General features: G+C 43.2%; 2 protein-coding genes across 3 annotated transcripts in view; both read left to right on the forward strand.

The window, feature by feature from the left end:
* The window catches only part of AGO2 (argonaute RISC catalytic component 2), a 62,251-nt gene that overhangs the window by 28,696 nt on the left and 16,585 nt on the right, over window positions 1-16,970 (forward strand). For both annotated transcript variants that reach the window (XM_065833032.2, XM_065833033.2), the window contains exons 5-14: window positions 1,398-1,534; window positions 1,661-1,795; window positions 3,421-3,508; window positions 5,236-5,383; window positions 5,543-5,662; window positions 6,717-6,839; window positions 8,077-8,210; window positions 11,154-11,338; window positions 13,028-13,187; window positions 15,618-15,708. In XM_065833032.2, coding sequence (XP_065689104.1) covers window positions 1,398-1,534; window positions 1,661-1,795; window positions 3,421-3,508; window positions 5,236-5,383; window positions 5,543-5,662; window positions 6,717-6,839; window positions 8,077-8,210; window positions 11,154-11,338; window positions 13,028-13,187; window positions 15,618-15,708 — 1,321 coding nt within the window. The remainder of the gene's footprint in view (window positions 1-1,397; window positions 1,535-1,660; window positions 1,796-3,420; window positions 3,509-5,235; window positions 5,384-5,542; window positions 5,663-6,716; window positions 6,840-8,076; window positions 8,211-11,153; window positions 11,339-13,027; window positions 13,188-15,617; window positions 15,709-16,970) is intronic.
* TRAPPC9 (trafficking protein particle complex subunit 9) overlaps window positions 6,294-16,970 on the forward strand; it is a 551,813-nt gene continuing 541,136 nt past the window's right edge. Inside the window, exon 1 of the mRNA XM_071803771.1 lies at window positions 6,294-6,312. The gene's annotated coding sequence lies outside the window, so the exon portion shown is untranslated. The remainder of the gene's footprint in view (window positions 6,313-16,970) is intronic.

A 16,970-nucleotide genomic window follows, 5' to 3' on the forward strand; every position in this document is an offset into this window, starting at 1 on the left:
TTTTTGGGCAGGCCACTCTTTCGTGTCTCAACCAAAATAATAGCTGTGGTGTGCTCAAGCAAGAGGCAATATGTTGCTTCTCTGCTCATCGCATGGTATTAGGAGCATCCAGCCTGGACGCAAGTCACTTTCCCTGCTGGTTTGTGTGATGTTTGCTGCCATCTCTATCACATTTGATGATAGGACAAGGGGTAATGATTTTAAACTAAAAGAGGATAGATTGAGAATAGGTGTAAGGAATACATTTTTTATTATTAGAGTGGTGAGAGCCTGGCCCAGGTTGTCCAGAGAGGTGGTGGATGAACCATCCCTAGAGACATCCCAGGCCAGGCTGGACGGGGCTCTGAGCAACCTGAGCTGGTGAAGATGTCCCTGCTCATGGCAGGGGTGGCACTGGGTGACCTTTAAAGGTCCCTTCAACCCAAACTATTGCAGGATTCTGTGATCTTGCTTGTACCCTATTTCTCTGTAGGCTTCAAGTGGAAGTTGGTAGACATGTAAGGATGGTTTTAAAACTTGTTCCTACGTGTCCTTGGGCAGATGTTTATTGCCAATTTTATATAAAGGCTACTGTGCTAGGAGGACATGAACGCCACCCAGTGTAGCTATTTTTATAGAAAATAAAAACTTCAAAATTATTTTGTTTTTCCAAGCCAGTGAGATCTGCAACGTTTGCCGTCCAACCCAAGAGACACTGCGTTTAATTAACAAGTTGCTCAAGACCACTCTTTGAATTACATTCGATGGGAAAGTAAAGAATAAAGCTTAGTGGGGCTGAACTTTCCCATTTCAAAGGGCTAAACAGGGAAAATGAGTTAAATTTATGTAAATATCTTTAAATAGCTTTGTATTACATTGGCTTTATCCTCACAATAAGGATAAAAAGAATAACAATCCCTTTAGCCAGGTTTTACAACACCCAACCCAGAGAAACATATTGACGCTGGTTTGATGAATTTGATATTAAGTGTGCAGTACTGAATTACCAAGATGAAAGCTGCCTCAAAAATATTTGTTAGATGAGTTGTTCACCCACGCAAAGTTTCCATGGATTTCAGATCAAGCCGTACACAAGGGGAGATATTATTACGTCGTTGTATTAGTAGCAGAGATGTTTAATTATTTTCTTACTGAAACATAGCTGAAAAGGAGTTATTATTGCCTTTAATTTGAATTAGAAGGTATATTAAGAAATGTGCTGAAAATAAATTTAAACAAACATGAATTACAGCCAATTTCTTGCTGTAGCAATATGGATTTTGAGAGTTGTAACCTGAATCCTGACAGGAATCTCAGATTATTGGTCATTTGAAGCACTGACATTTCTGTGCTTTTGAATATGAGAATTTACGTTAGTTACGGCTTTTCATGCTCTGAATTTCTGTTGTTTATTGCAGATATACTCCTGTGGGGCGATCTTTCTTTACAGCTTCAGAAGGGTGCTCAAATCCATTGGGTGGTGGCAGAGAAGTTTGGTTTGGCTTCCATCAATCAGTCAGACCTTCCTTATGGAAAATGATGTTGAATATTGATGGTAGGTCCTATAAAAATATTGCCGTGTCTTCCTCTTTCATTGGAAAGCCGGAAAGTTGGTTCTGTTTGTTGGATTATTAAAAATTTCCTCGGTATTGTTAAATAACAGTAACATTTTTGCCTACAGTGTCTGCAACTGCGTTTTACAAAGCACAGCCAGTTATCGAGTTCGTATGTGAAGTTTTGGACTTCAAAAGCATTGAAGAACAACAAAAACCTCTGACAGATTCCCAAAGGGTAAAGTTTACCAAAGAAATAAAAGGTAATAATTAAATTACATAGAACTGCTTTATTCTAGCTGATGATTTGTTACCACTACATATTCAAAATACTTCCTATAGCAGTTGCCTTGTTGGGAGGCAGCTTGTTGCACCAAACAGCGCATCCATTTTTTGAGCAAAACTAAGAGGCAAGAACCATCTAATTACTTACATATATTTCAAGACTTTCAGAAGTTTACTGATTGTTTTATGTTTCAATCTACTTGGCCTTTTTTCTTACTACATCAGTTAATCTCTGTAGCTTGACAGACCACTTTGTGAATAAAAGCAAAGTTGCGTCAGTTCAGGCAAATCTGCGTCTTCAGATTTGATGAATCACCAGCATAAAAAGTTAAGTGAGCGTATTTATTTGTGATTTCTTTTTGAACAATCCACATTCAGAGCTCCGTTATGCACACAAGTGAATTATCACAGACTCAAGGCGCTGCTGAGATCTTTTCAGCATGTAGAGCAACATCCCTTTCGATGTCAGTCTCCTTAAAAACAATTCATCTCCCCAAGTGAGTGTTGCTTCCTTATACTGAGAAGCTACATTTACTGTAGTGCTTTACTCTTAAAGTATCCCTCATCTCTAAAGTAAATACAAATTAACAGTTAGAAATACAAAAAGCTCCATATTTTTCACTTTCAAAACATATCGATAGTGCCAGTTCCATGACAAAGATACTCCAGTTCCTAATCTGATGAGTTCAAACTGGTCACAAAGGCTGGGATTTCATGTTTTTAAAGAATTAACACACCTTACATTTTTCCATTTACTGCTGTCAGGATTTTTGTATTCCAGATTTTACTCATAATTTAGCAATGTGGTTTTGCATATTTAGATATCTTGTGAAAGATACATATACTCACTTGATACATATACTCTCTTGGAAGCTTGTTACACTTATTCTAATACGTAAAGATTGAATCAAAGAGGAGAAGGAAGGAATCTTACCGTTTGTGATCACCAGAAGTTGTGGAAAATCGAGGTCCTTCCTTCATGATACAAAAGAAAACAAGTTAGAAAAACAACCCCCCATAATCCATCTTGCAGCTTCCTTGTTTCTACGAAACATCCGCAAAAATCATCTTTGCCCAATTAGAAGCTGGCAAGAAAAGTATAAATCAATCAATCCTGAGCTTGCACTGGTTGTAAATGTTGTGCAAATACAATCAGGCGCTGAACTGCCAGCTGCTTTTGTCCTTTTTTCCACAAGAGTTTTCCTTCTCCAGATAGAAGAAATCGTGTTGGATTTGCGGCAAAGCTGGTTGTAAATGGAGGTATTGCGGTAGCAGTTTATCTTTAAATGAAAATACCGTCGTGCAGATTTCGGAGGGATTCATGAAAACTTGGTACTTTTTGGAGATTTCATAATAGGCGGCGCTTTGAGCTAGAAACAAATTACATAGGAAGACCAGGGTGGCATTTGGCAAGTTATTGGTGCTTTAGGTAGAGAGGGGAAATACGCGGCGTTAACAGCCTGGATTTGTACATATGTGCTCATTTAGTAGCTCTCAGATCATGCTAATTAGCGAATGGCTTTAATGCACATCTTGTGTAGCAATCAAGGGCACTGACACCTGCGTTTCCAAGAAACGTTGATACCTGTTTTCCTATTCTTAGGTCTAAAGGTGGAGATAACACACTGTGGACAAATGAAGAGAAAGTACAGAGTGTGCAATGTCACCCGACGACCAGCAAGTCACCAAACGTAAAGTATTTTGCTTCTTTTTAAGCCCGTGTTTGATGTCAGGCTGGTAAAATATCTTGCCTGCCGTATTAACACAGGAGAAGTTGTTTTGGAAAATGATGCTTTCTTTGGTCAATATATTTAAAACACCCCTCAAAGTATTTTCCCAGTTTTTGCTGTTTTTTGTTCTATTTCAATCCTATAATGAATGTCACAGAATCGCAGAATCGACTGGGTTGGAAAAGCCCTCAGAGATCATCCAGTCCAACCCTTGGTCCAACTCCAGTCCATTGACCAGATCACGGCACTAAGTGCCATGGCCAATCTCAGATTAAAAACCTCCAGGGCCGGTGAGTCCAGCACCTCCCTGGGCAGCCATTCCAATGCTGACCACTCTCTCTGCAAAGAATTGCTTGCTAATAGCCAGCCTCAATTTCCCCTGGCAGAGTTGAAGCCCATGGCCCCTTGTCCTATTGCTGACTGCCTGGGAGAAGAGCCCAATCCCCACCTGGCTAGAACTGCCCTTCAGGTAGTTCTAGAGAGTGCTGAGCTCACCTCTAAGCCTCCTCTTCTCCAGACTGAACAAGCCCAGCTCCCTCAGCCTCTCCCCATAGGGCTTGTGTTCCAGTCCCTTCCCCAGTCTTGTTGCTCTTCTCTGGACCCGCTCCAGCACTTCAATCTCTTTCCTGAGCTGATGGGCCCAGAACTGAACACAATACTCCAGGTGTGGCCTCCCCAGTGCAGAGTACAGGGGCAGGATCACTGCCCTTGTCCTGCTGACCACGCTCTTTTGGATACAGGACAGGACATCATTGGCCTTCTTGGCCACCTGGGCACACTGTTGGCTCATGTTGAGCTTCCTGTCCATTAGTGCCCCCAGGTCCCTTTCTGCCTGACTGCTCTCCAGCCACTCTGTGCCCAGCCTGGAGCGCTGCAGGGGGTTGTTGTAGCCAAAGTGCAGCACCCGGTACTTGGCCTTGTTGAACTTCATCCCATTGGATTGGCCCATTTTTCCATGTCCTTGCACTGGAAACAATCCTTTTGTTTTAGATCCGTGGTAGGTTGGTTTGTTTGTGGCTTTGTTTTTTAATTTACGGATTTCTTCAACACTGCTGCCCTATTGGTAGCGCAATGTTTCCCACAATGGTTGAGTAGAAAAGTGATGCCAATTGGGATTGGTTTTCTAATCTTATTACCAATCTATTTTTCCTCTGGAGAAGATGTTTGTATTTAATAACTCAATCACCTGAGATTTGCAGAGGACTTGAACGCGCAGCTGTTTATTCCCAATTTTAAGTAGTATAAGGAACAAAACTGATATCAGCTTTTTAGAAGAACGTAACTGATCAATGTCTAAATCTGGTATTTAATTGTTTGGGCTTTGTTTTGTACTCTAAGGACAAGCTTTCTCATAGTAAACTTTCTGCTTTCTGTGCATGACAGATCATAAAATGTAGAACTGTAATTATCCCAGAAAAGCAGAAAACATTAATCTTTGTCTCAAAGGCTCTTAGGAAACTTAATTTATAGCTTCAGGTATCGAGTGTTAGAGAAACACCCTTCTCTGGTACTATTCGAAAATACACAGTGGTGGCAATGATGGGATGTTAATTATAGAACTTGCATCATTTAAAGAAGATGGGTTTAATCTCCATTAGGTTTAATTTACACCAAGAAATGCATTGAGCAAATGTGGGAGAGTATTCTGCATAAAGTAACAGCTCCTTTTCCTATTTGATTTCCAACAGATTCCCGCTTCAGCAGGAGAACGGCCAGACAGTTGAATGCACTGTAGCTCAGTATTTTAAAGACAGGCACAAATTAGTTTTACGCTATCCTCACCTTCCGTGTTTACAAGTCGGGCAGGAGCAGAAACACACGTACCTTCCTCTCGAGGCAAGTAAACGCTGAGATAATATTCTGGGAATGGGGGTCAGAGGGAAAAAAGACTCAAATATTGACAAACCTTTTTGAGCAGCCCGCTTTAGCAATTTAGGAAAACAAAATATAGTTGAATTGTGGTTTTTAACTTTGTTTTATGCGGGGATGTTTTAGGTGTGCAACATAGTGGCGGGACAAAGATGCATCAAGAAACTCACTGACAATCAAACTTCCACTATGATTCGAGCAACCGCCAGATCAGCACCTGACCGCCAGGAGGAGATTAGCAAGTTGGTGAGTGTTCTCCTAAAATCGAGAGAAGTGGAGGGATGGACTTAGTGTCTGCTAATAGTAAAAGGAAGATTAATTTGTGCACTACACCCAGGTTGTGTTTCTGTAAGACTTTCTCCATTAATTGCAGAGAAATACATTCTCACAAAAGGTTTTTCAAGTGTGGTTTTGCTGCTTCAGTTCAAATTTTGAGGCGTCCATGTATCCGAGTGGAGTTAATGATGACTCAGAATGCTTATCACCCTGGTTCCAGTATAAGTTGGGGAACGAGCTGTTGGAGAGCAGTGTAGAGGAAAGGGACCTGGGGGTCCTGGGGACAGCAGGGTGAGCATGAGCCAGCACTGGGCCCTTGTGGCCAGGAAGGCCAATGGTACCTGGGGTGGATTAGAAGGGGGTGGTCAGTAGGTCAGAGAGGTTCTCCTGCCCCTCTGCTCTGCCCTGGGGAGACCACACCTGGAATATTGTGTCCAGTTGTGGCCCCTCAGTCCCAGAAGGACAGGGAACTGCTGGAGAGAGTCCAGCACAGGGCAACAAAGATGCTGAAGGGAGTGGAGCATCTCCCGTGTGAGGAAAGGCTGAGGGAGCTGGGGCTCTGGAGCTGGAGAAGAGGAGACTGAGGGGTGACCTCATTCATGTTTACAGATATAGAAAGGGTGAGTGTCAGGAGGATGGAGCCAGGCTCTTCTCGTGACAACCAATGATAGGACAAGGGGTATGGGTACAAATTGGAACAGAAGAGGTTTCACTTAAATTTGAGAAGCAAATTCTTCCTGGTGAGGGTGGCAGAGCCTGGCCCAGGCTGCCCAGGGAGGTTGTGGAGTCTCCTTCTCTGCAGACATTCAAACCCGCCTGGACACCTTCCTGTGGAACCTCAGCTGGGTGTTCCTGCTCCATGGGGGGATTGCACTGGATGAGCTTTCCAGGTCCCTTCCAATCCCTGACATTCTGTGATATATAAGGGATATGTGCCAAAATGCAGGTCATCTCAGAAAGTATTCATATCTCATAAAAAGAACTTATTTTTCTGCAAGAAATACCGAATTCCTTTTAATTGCAGATGCGGAGCGCAAGTTTTAATACCGACCCCTACGTTCGTGAGTTCGGAATAATGGTCAAAGATGAAATGACGGATGTGACGGGTCGAGTCCTGCAGCCTCCATCCATCCTCTACGGAGGCCGGGTACGTGGAACACAAGTTACCAGCTGCGATAACTTATATCGTATGGTTACTTTTAATGAGTAATGTTGGGTGTAATGGCATAAAGTCATCACACATGTAGTGTTCAGACTTCAATAATTTCTCCAAGTCCTTCAGCGTATTGGGAATGTTGCTTGTGATGATCTGTCCCTCCATAGCTTCTTTATTTTGGAAAGTATAGCACTTATATAGACTTGAGACAAATGTTTGTGAGCTGTGTTTTGTCTTTCACACACTGTTTTATTGTGTGGTGCAAGAAGAAACCTGCGAATAGTGGCTCAACTTGTGTGCAGAGAAGAACAGAAACAACTTGAGTTATTATTGTTCATTTTTGCCTCCCCGAACTCTGAAATCTCCCTGAACTTCTGGTGGATTTTGAGTGTCCTGTGTAGGGCGGCCGTATTTAGGCAACTGTCTTAAGCTGTTATCTCTATCAACATGTTTTTCTCTGAGCCATCTTGTCCTGTTGGGGTATTCACTCACAGCTTATTTCTTGACAAAGGCTTTTCAGTCGGCCTTTCTGACAAAACCTTCCTGTTGTGCTGTCTTTCAAAAAAAAGATACATTTTATCTATCTATCTATCTATCTATCTATCTATCTATCTATCTATCTATCTATCTATCTATATATCTTGTTTTTATGCAAGAGGAAAGCCTTGATACATATTAAGGTAATTAACATTATCAGAAATACTTTAGTCATCTTCTTATATCCCTTGTTCTCCATCATGGTAATGTCTGCTTGATGGGAGAAAAGACGTGTTGCCCGGGTCAAAGCTGAACAACCTATTTCCCTCTGAATAATCACTATTTCCCTCTATTCAGTGTTGCGTGAAATATTGATAACACTGAAGTTGCTCTTGGAAAGTTCACTGAACTGTTGTAAAGTCGCTGTAGAAAAATACCTGTTAGCATTACATTCCAAGCATGAATCTGACTTACTGTCCATATGTAGTTTCTGTCTGCTGCTGATTTATATAACTATCGACAATAAAAAAGAACAGTATGAGCTTTATTTTTATGAGCTTTATATTTCACCAGGCTGTCTTGCTGCATCAATAAAATGATCTTTATAAGACAGGATAAATGTTTGAACAGTGGAGAGAAAGCCCTGAGAATATAAACATCCTGCTAGTTGGAGGGAAGCAGAAATAGAACTGGTTTTTGTTAGCATGAATTAGTTTCTGCATTGATGTTTTGGGGTTTTTTTGCCTTCCAGAACAAAGCAATTGCCACACCAGTTCAAGGAGTCTGGGACATGAGGAATAAGCAGTTTCACACTGGAATTGAAATCAAGGTTTGGGCGATCGCGTGCTTTGCTCCTCAGCGCCAGTGCACTGAAGTTCACCTGAAGTAAGTGTCTTTCATGATTATTAATTATGGACATATCATCATTTCACTTATTTAGGAAATATATTTTGTTAAGCATGGCAATATATCTTGAACAGTGCTTTTGGAGTTCTGTCTCTTTGGTTTTTGAGTTATGCCAATATGGTTACAATGCTAGAATCATTAAATCCTCCAAGTCAGACTTACAAAACTGATCTATACTGTATGGCGGGTTTCTGAGCAGTGAGGCCTTAGGACCGAGTTTAAAATGACTGAAATGATGTAATGAAGGGTGTTTGTCAAGAGTAAAAGCTAACATGTCTGTCATCTTAGGTTCTTTTCCTGGTTATATGGAATAGGTTTATTTGTGCAGAGCTTATTTAAAAGGACAAATTTTAAAAAGCAATCCAGCTTTTGTCTAAAACTTTGTACTCCCCACAGTGACCATAATGTGCAAGTTGCTGTATTTGCAAGGTGAGGGGGACTAGTTGTTGTTTTGTTGACTTTGAGCATTTGAACGGAACTTTCACATTTGGTTTCTCGGTCTTGGGACAGAACGTGGTTGTTGAAAGGCTCTTGTTCAAAGTGACATCTCCCATTCTTAGATCAGGGACAGCGTGTGGTGCTTGTGTGGATGGGTTGTCTGTTCTTTTCAGGCAGCTGCTTTCCCTTCGTGCACGGGCAAGTGCAGCTCTTAGAGCTGAACCCTCGCAGGTGACTCAGCTGCTCTTTGTGAGACGAATGCAGGACAGTGATTTATTCATAACAGCAGCATTGCCATAGCAGTGTTCCGTCAGATCATTTGCCAAATAGCTCAGAAATTTTTCCCAAACAAGCGGTGAGCAGACAGTGGGGATCTTACCTTTGACTTTTCCTCCCATTGTGTAAGGCCAGGGACTTGTTCTCTCCATGGACATGGCAGAATGAGAGAATGTCCTGAGCTGGAAGGGACCCACAAGGACCATTGAGTCCAACTCCTGTCCCTGCACAGGACAACCCCACAGTTCACCCTGTGTGTCTGAGGACGTTGTCCAGTCTCTTCTTGAACACTGTCAGGCTTGGGGCTATGACACCTCCCTGTGGAGCCTGTTCCAGTGTCCAGCACCCTCTGGGTGAAGAACCTTTTCCTCATGTCCAACCTGAACCTCCCCGGCACATCTTCCTGACGTTGCCTCGGTTTCTGTCGTTGGTCACTAAAGAGAAGAGTTCGGTGCCTGCTCCTCCTCCTCCCCTTGTGAGGAAGCTGTAACCACCATGAGCTCTCCCCTTGGTCTCCTCGAGGCTGAAGAAACCAAGTGACTTCAGCCGCGCCTCATACGGCTTCCCCTCCAAACCCAATTCACCAATTTCGTGGCCCTGAACAGGGAACTAAACTGCCAGAGAGTTTTCCTTTTCATGCTGTTGCTTCTACTGGAAATGCTGTGTAGGAGAACTTAGTTTTATGAGATAGGCAGAAGTCTTCAATATAATGAACCAAAATAAAATTATTTGATGGCTTAGATGGAGTTTGTCGAGGGTGGTGAAACACTGACCCAGGTTGACCAGAGAGGTGGTGGATGCCCGATCACTGGAGACATCCCAGGCCAGGCTGGACGGGGCTCTGAGCAACCTGAGCTGGTGAAGATGTCCCTGCTCATGGCAGGGGTGGCACTGGGTGAGCTTTGAAGGTCCCTTCCAACCCAAACTATCCTATGATTCTTACCGCGAAAGGACATTCCTTCACACTAGGAACATGGCTGTGTCCAGTTGAATCACGTTGTCTCCTGTTACACCTTGATGAGCAAGTTGGAACATGACAGCTGTAGATCCAGCAGAGTAAACACCTTCCAAATCCCTAAAAGTCTTCAAAATCATCCTGTTTTACCTGTCCACTTAGACACCAGACTTACAGTTGAACTGCTAAAGGCTCAAAACCTGCACCATTTTAGACTTGCGTGTTTTGCCGCTGACTTTGTGCTTACAGTGGCGAGTGCCTGTTCTGCCAGGGAAAACAATGTGTTTTTCTGCAAGAAGCCACAAGCTGCAGGGCTTGAGCTCACAGGCTGTTATGATTCATGAAATTTAATGATGGGTTTGGAAGAAACTAAATCTTTGCACCCTCTCAGTGGGTAAGATTGGATTACCTGGCACCTTTTGGTGAAGACAAGCAATGTTTTTAGATACTTGGGGTGACGTCCACTCTGAAATAATACAAAGGGCTTTGTCAGCGTTGATGCCACTGAAGTATTGCTACCTGGGATCACCTTTATGATGCTGGTCAATAATTCAAGTGCCAAAGAAGGACATCTCTGAGTGAGCATTGTGCCCTTCAAAAGGAAGGAGAGCCAAATGCTACCACGGTATTAATTAATATTAATAACAAGAGCCAGGAGAAGCAGTCGGGCTTGCAACTTATCAGGGGCTGAAGGACTTTTCGCTGATAAAAGCCTCTGACAAATCAGGTTGTCTCCATTTCTGAGCAAGTCCATCAAAGAGCAACTTATATTTGCACCATCCTTGGAGAAAGTTGGTCTGATATCTAAGCAAGGTTTTCTCATTCATTATTACCAACGCTAGATCCGCAGCGACGTGAGTGTTGGTACCTTCTATTGGTTTTTATCCTCAGCAAGAAAAAGGAGGAACACGAGACACGTGGAAGTTGGGTAGAGCAGACTGTCCAAAATACCATCAGTGCCCTCATGTTCCAAATATACTGATTCTCCCATAGGAAGATTAAGGTGGAATTTGGTTTGGAAGTGAAGCTTTTAGTAATTCCATCATTTATACAGTGCATTTCTTTGTCTGCCCCTGTTCTTCTTTGAGTGACTACATAGGCAGTTAATTAAAGCCGCACTTGAGCTAAACTCCCAGATTTTTCAAGAGTGCAACTCTGTGAATTTTACCAGATTGTTCCATTAAAAAGAAAAAGGAAAACCAAGATGGATTTTGCTAGCGGAGAATCTAACGTACGTTCTTTCCATCCTCCAGGACCTTTACAGAACAACTGCGGAAGATCTCCAGAGACGCGGGAATGCCCATCCAGGGCCAGCCGTGCTTCTGTAAATACGCGCAGGGCGCCGACAGCGTGGAGCCCATGTTCAGGCACCTCAAGAACACTTACACCGGCCTGCAGCTCGTCGTGGTCATTTTGCCAGGGAAAACACCCGTCTATGGTGAGTTCAAATCACGAGCGCGCGCGTGTTTCAATCGCAATTCCACGTATTTTGTGTGGAGTATCTCTTTAAACCAGATTTAAACGTCTAAATTCCACTCGAAATGGGCTGTAAGTTAATTTTATCCTTTTGCTGCGTGATGTTTTATATTAAGGCTTGAATTATTTTTGGCTGTGCTTTTAATTTGCTTTTCCACGTTCTTCCTGTTGCCTGTGAAAAAGCGAAACCAGGGCTTTTGTGGAATTGATGGAACTAATAGGCAGTGGATTAAAAATGTCCGTACTATACAAATTATTGCAGATGTAATGACGTCAACAACTGTGTAGCCTCTAGAGCATCTTTGCTCACTCACACCATCACCCTTTGGCAAAATAAGTGAAGGGGAACATTTCTGCCAACTGATTTATTTCCCTGTTCTCTTTTAACTCTTGGGTTGCGAGGACACAGATGCACAGAAGGTGAAAACTCAGCAATCCAACTGTTTCTTTTGGAAGCAGGTTGAAAACTAATGCATTTTATATAGAACATACACATAGGTTTTAATATGTTTGAGGCAAATGGTTTTGGTTTTAAGCAGCTCTTCCTGTAGGCAACACTGCTTGTTTTCCTATCCTACCTTCCTTCTTTTTCGCTCACCTTGACTAATTGCAGCACCATCCACTATTTTTCTGTCTCTCTCTAATGGCTCAGATTTATTTAATCCCATCCCTCACCCTCAACAATTTATTACAGCAGAAAATAATCTCCTAACTTTCTTTTCCCAACATTATCTAAGATTAAGAGATTAGAAAAGGAACCTTAACAAAATAACACCTGTTTTCCCCCTTGAATTCAACCTTGCAGAGGAAGTTGCTCGTCTCAAAGTCGTTCAATAGAAATTCAGTGCAAACTGCCACTTTTGCTTTTCTGCTTGGCATTAACAGGGGGCTGTTTCCTCTGTTTAACCACTGAGAGGCTGCGGTACCGCTTGCATCTGCTTTCCTTGTCATGATCTTTAATTACAGCTCTTTCTGCCCCCTCTAATCATCTGTGTGTGTTTTCTCTGTGCTCTCGCTCCTCCTCCTCTCCCCCTGCTCCTCAAAAAAGCCTTGTTCCTTCTCCTCTTCCCAAAGGGGTTTGTATCGTCTTGGAGCCTAAACTTCATTTCCCGACTGTAATACTGTGGGTCTCTTACAGCCCTTAGGTCTCAATTTTGTTGATAACAACAGGACTTATTCTTAATTAATTTCTTTTAAGCTTTTATGGGCCATCCCATAAAACTGGACACTTTTCATGCAAATTGTCTGGATATTCCTTAGCACATTACTGTTATTAAGTTCGCATTAGTAGTCCAGCATTTAATAATAAAACAAGTGCTTATCATCCTGATATTATCCACGTTACCTACTTCATTAGCCATGCTGATAATAGAACACTATAATGCTAATGTTACAATTACTGTAATTTAAGAAGTCTTATAAATAAGCCAGCGGTGCCTTTAGTTATATTTATGCCCCAGTTCTGGTGCTGTCAGCAGGTAGAGCAGAACAGAATTAGGAGGAGGTTTATTATTTAAGCTTAAAAGTTTTATTGTTGAAGCTTAAACAATCACTTTGCTAAAACTCAATTCAGGGGTAATTAACTACACCTTAATGTCTCCTACGCTATTTGATTTGTAATACGCCAATATATTCTCCTTTTGTTTCGCAGCGGAGGTGAAACGCGTTGGCGACACGGTGCTGGGAATGGCCACGCAGTGTGTTCAGATGAAAAACGTGCAGAGAACAACACCCCAAACACTTTCCAACCTTTGCCTAAAAATAAATGTTAAATTAGGAGGCGTAAATAACATTTTACTGCCACAGGGAAGGTAAGGTGTATTCAAAAAGGAAGAGGGTCTTTTATTGTAAAGAGAATGTGTCATATCAAGAGAACAGTGTAGGGGAAAGGGACCTGGGGGTCCTGGGGACAGCAGGGTGACCATGAGCCAGCACTGGGCCCTTGGTACCTGGGGTGGATTGGAAGGGGGTGGTCAGTAGGTCAGAGAGGTTCTCCTGCCCCTCTGCTCTGCCCTGGGGAGACCACACCTGGAATATTGTGTCCAGTTGTGGCCCCTCAGTTCCAGAAGGACAGGGAACTGCTGGAGAGAGTCCAGCGCAGGGCAACAAAGATGCTGAAGGGAGTGGAGCATCTCCCGTGTGAGGAAAGGCTGAGGGAGCTGGGGCTCTGGAGCTTGGAGGAGACTGAGGGGGGACCTCATTCATGGGGATCAATATGTAACGGGTGAGTGTCAGGAGGATGGAGCCAGGCTCTTCTCGGTGACAACCAATGATAGGACAAGGGGCAATGGGTTCAAACTGGAACACAGGAGGTTCCACTTAAATTTGAGAAGCAACTTCTTCCTGGTGAGGGTGGCAGAGCCTGACCCAGGCTGCCCAGGGAGGTTGTGGAGTCTCCTTCTCTGCAGACATTCAAACCCGCCTGGACACCTTCCTGTGGAACCTGTGGGTGTTCCTGCTCCATGGGGGATTGCACTGGATGAGCTTTCCAGGTCCCTTCCAACTCCTGACATTCTGGGATTCTGGGAGTTTTATACTGGATTCACAAACATAAGCTCTATTAAATGGCGTGTGCTGACAACGCTAATGTGGCCAGAAAGTTGAATTCTGCTCATTGTAGCAATAAACCATGAAAATTGAGTTAAATGAAGGGAAAAAAAAAGGACACAACTCTACGCAACACCTGGGAATTCTGGCTTTGGGGTATTTAAAACAAAACTCCTTAATCATTACTTTCTGTTGGTTGAGGGGATGGGAATAGAACAGCTTTTTCTTTGTATAATTGCATTATAAGTGACATTGTTATAATTACCTTCAAATTCCTATTTAGAGAAGGTCTGAAAACAGCAAAATCTACCTACATAACCCCCTCCACCGGGGGGGCCTAAAATTTCCTATGTCCACTTGTCTTATTAAGGAAGAAAGCTTAAAATTTCCAATGTATTATTTTGTACTACACTCAGTGCAGTGGATTAGTATCTTAATTAAAGATTTATTTAGAACTTAGAAGCATAATTAAAAAACAAAACGAAACACACACAAAACCCCCCAAAAGTTTAAAAATAATACCTGTGGTAACCACAACTTTTGCACTTCTTACCAACGCTGTTTTGTTCAGAATCAAAATCCCAGCATCTGTATATGTGCACAGGCCTTTAATTTTCTCAGGTATTGTTTGATACCAGGCAATCAGCTTTTATTCTTTTCTATGGTCTAATTACTAAAGGCTGCCATTCTCCAAGATGGAAAAAATGGGCTGATTCCAATGGGATGAAGTTCAACAAGGCCAATGCTGGGTGCTGCACTTTGGCCACAACAACCCCCTGCAGCGCTCCAGGCTGGCACAGAGTGGCTGGAGAGCAGTCAGGCAGAATGGGACCTGGGGGCACTAATGGACAGGAAGCTCAACATGAGCCAACAGTGTGCCCAGGTGACCAAGAAGGCCAATGGTGTCCTGTCCTGTATCCAAAAGAGCGTGGTCAGCAGGACAAGGGCAGTGATCCTGCCCCTGTACTCTGCATTGGGGAGGCCACACCTGGAGTATTGTGTTCAGTTCTGGGCCCCTCAGCTCAGGAAAGAGATTGAAGTGCTGGAGCGGGTCCAGAGAAGAGCAACAAGACTGGGGAAGGGACTTGGACACAAGCCCTATGGGGAGAGGCTGAGGGAGCTGGGCTTGTTCAGTCTGGAGAAGAGGAGGCTTAGAGGTGAGCTCAGCACTCTCTAGAACTACCTGAAGGGCAGTTCTAGCCAGGTGGGGATTGGGCTCTTCTCCCAGGCAGTCAGCAATAGGACAAGGGGCCATGGGCTTCAACTCTGCCAGGGGAAACTGAGGCTGGAGATTAGCAAGCAATTCTTTGCAGAGAGAGTGGTCAGGCATTGGAATGGCTGCCCAGGGAGGTGCTGGACTCACCGGCCCTGGAGGTTTTTAAACTGAGATTGGCCATGGCAGTTAGTGCCATGATCTGGTCAATGGACTGGAGTTGGACCAAGGGTTGGACTGGATGATCTCTGAGGTCTTTTCCAACCCAGTCGATTCTGTGAAGTTTAACTATATGTAAAAATACGCCGAAGCCTTTAGTATCAGAACTAATCAGGACTTCTAATTTTTGTCACGCTACAAGTGACCGACTCCGATCAAGTGCAAATTGACTCGTTCACTGCAAGATACCAAGTGGTATTTACTGGAGTTATAATGTGCTTTATTAAGCGTTGCTTTTACAAATTGCCTTTCTCTTTCCCAGGCCACCAGTATTTCAACAGCCCGTCATATTCCTGGGTGCGGATGTCACTCACCCGCCAGCTGGAGATGGAAAGAAGCCTTCAATCGCTGCGGTGAGTCAATCGCCGGCCCATCTTTAAGCTCCACTCTTGCTTGCTGCTCAGCAGTGAGCCAGCATGTGGTTAAATCTGCTTTTTCAACAGTGCAAAATGTGAAGAATTTATCCTGATGCGGATATAAGCTGGTTCAGTTGTGGTTTTGGGGGGATTCGAACTTCCTGCCAACCCAAAATGTGGAATAATCTCTTGGAAATGTGCTCCTTAAATACAGGGAACGGCCTTTGTGTTATGTCTAACACCTGTAATAGCTTGTTTAATAATGAAGGTGTTTGACAGTGTGTGCACTGCTAAATGAATAAATACCTGTTTTAAAAAGTTACACCCGTGTGTCCAGGGTGGAAAAACAACAGGTGGAATTGTGCTTAGTTGTGGTTTTTGGACATAAGGAATTTGGATTTTGTTTGTTTGTCTATTTTTAAGCCCCATGGCCATGAGTTTTGATGTTTTGTAAGCGGGGAAATCCTTCCCCTTGGCGAGCGGTGTCTGGTTGGGATGGGTATTTCTGTGGGACGTGGATTCATCCGCAGTGTCTCCTGTGTCCCTGTCCTAATTAAATCAATGGTTTCACAGTATTAGTGCTTCAAATTGTATTTAGGGTTTTTTAACTGTGTAGAGGTGCAAATAGGATATTAATAATTTAGATTTAAAGTAAGTTTTCTGTTTGCTGAATGTGAGTCTAAACTCCAAGCTCTTTGCAATCACATTCTGATTTTGACCACACCTTTGCTCAGTCAACCCTTTAGATACTGTTAGAAAGATCCCGCAGTGATCTTCATGAAGTAACTTTATTGAAGTGCTTTTAAGTTTGCTCGGTGTCAAGGTTTAAGGCAAGGTGGCAATAAACCGTGGCAGATGCTCCCTGTTATCCCCTTTACCTCCCACCACCCCTTCCTTTAGATTGGAAAGATGATAAGAAGGATAAGGGGAAAGGGAGACAGACTTAGATTTCAAGTTGGAGAGTTTTAAGGGGTTTTACTAATACTACTAATAGAGAATACATATATATATATACATATATATATATATATATATATATACACAAAATATACAAAACCAATCTTGAATTCTGGATGTGGAGCTGGCGGCTCCAGCAGCTGCAGCTTAGGCCCCTGGAAGTCATGGGCGGGACTGCACAGCAACTGGAACCTGGGTGCAGGATGCAGGGCCTGGGGCCTGTGGATCACAGACAGACAGACAGGGTCCTCTCCAGATGCCGGCCATGGGCGAAGAGAGCATGACCCTCGTGATCACCTCTT

Source organism: Patagioenas fasciata, chromosome 2 (assembly GCF_037038585.1).
Source record: "Patagioenas fasciata isolate bPatFas1 chromosome 2, bPatFas1.hap1, whole genome shotgun sequence".
NCBI lineage: Eukaryota > Metazoa > Chordata > Aves > Columbiformes > Columbidae > Patagioenas > Patagioenas fasciata.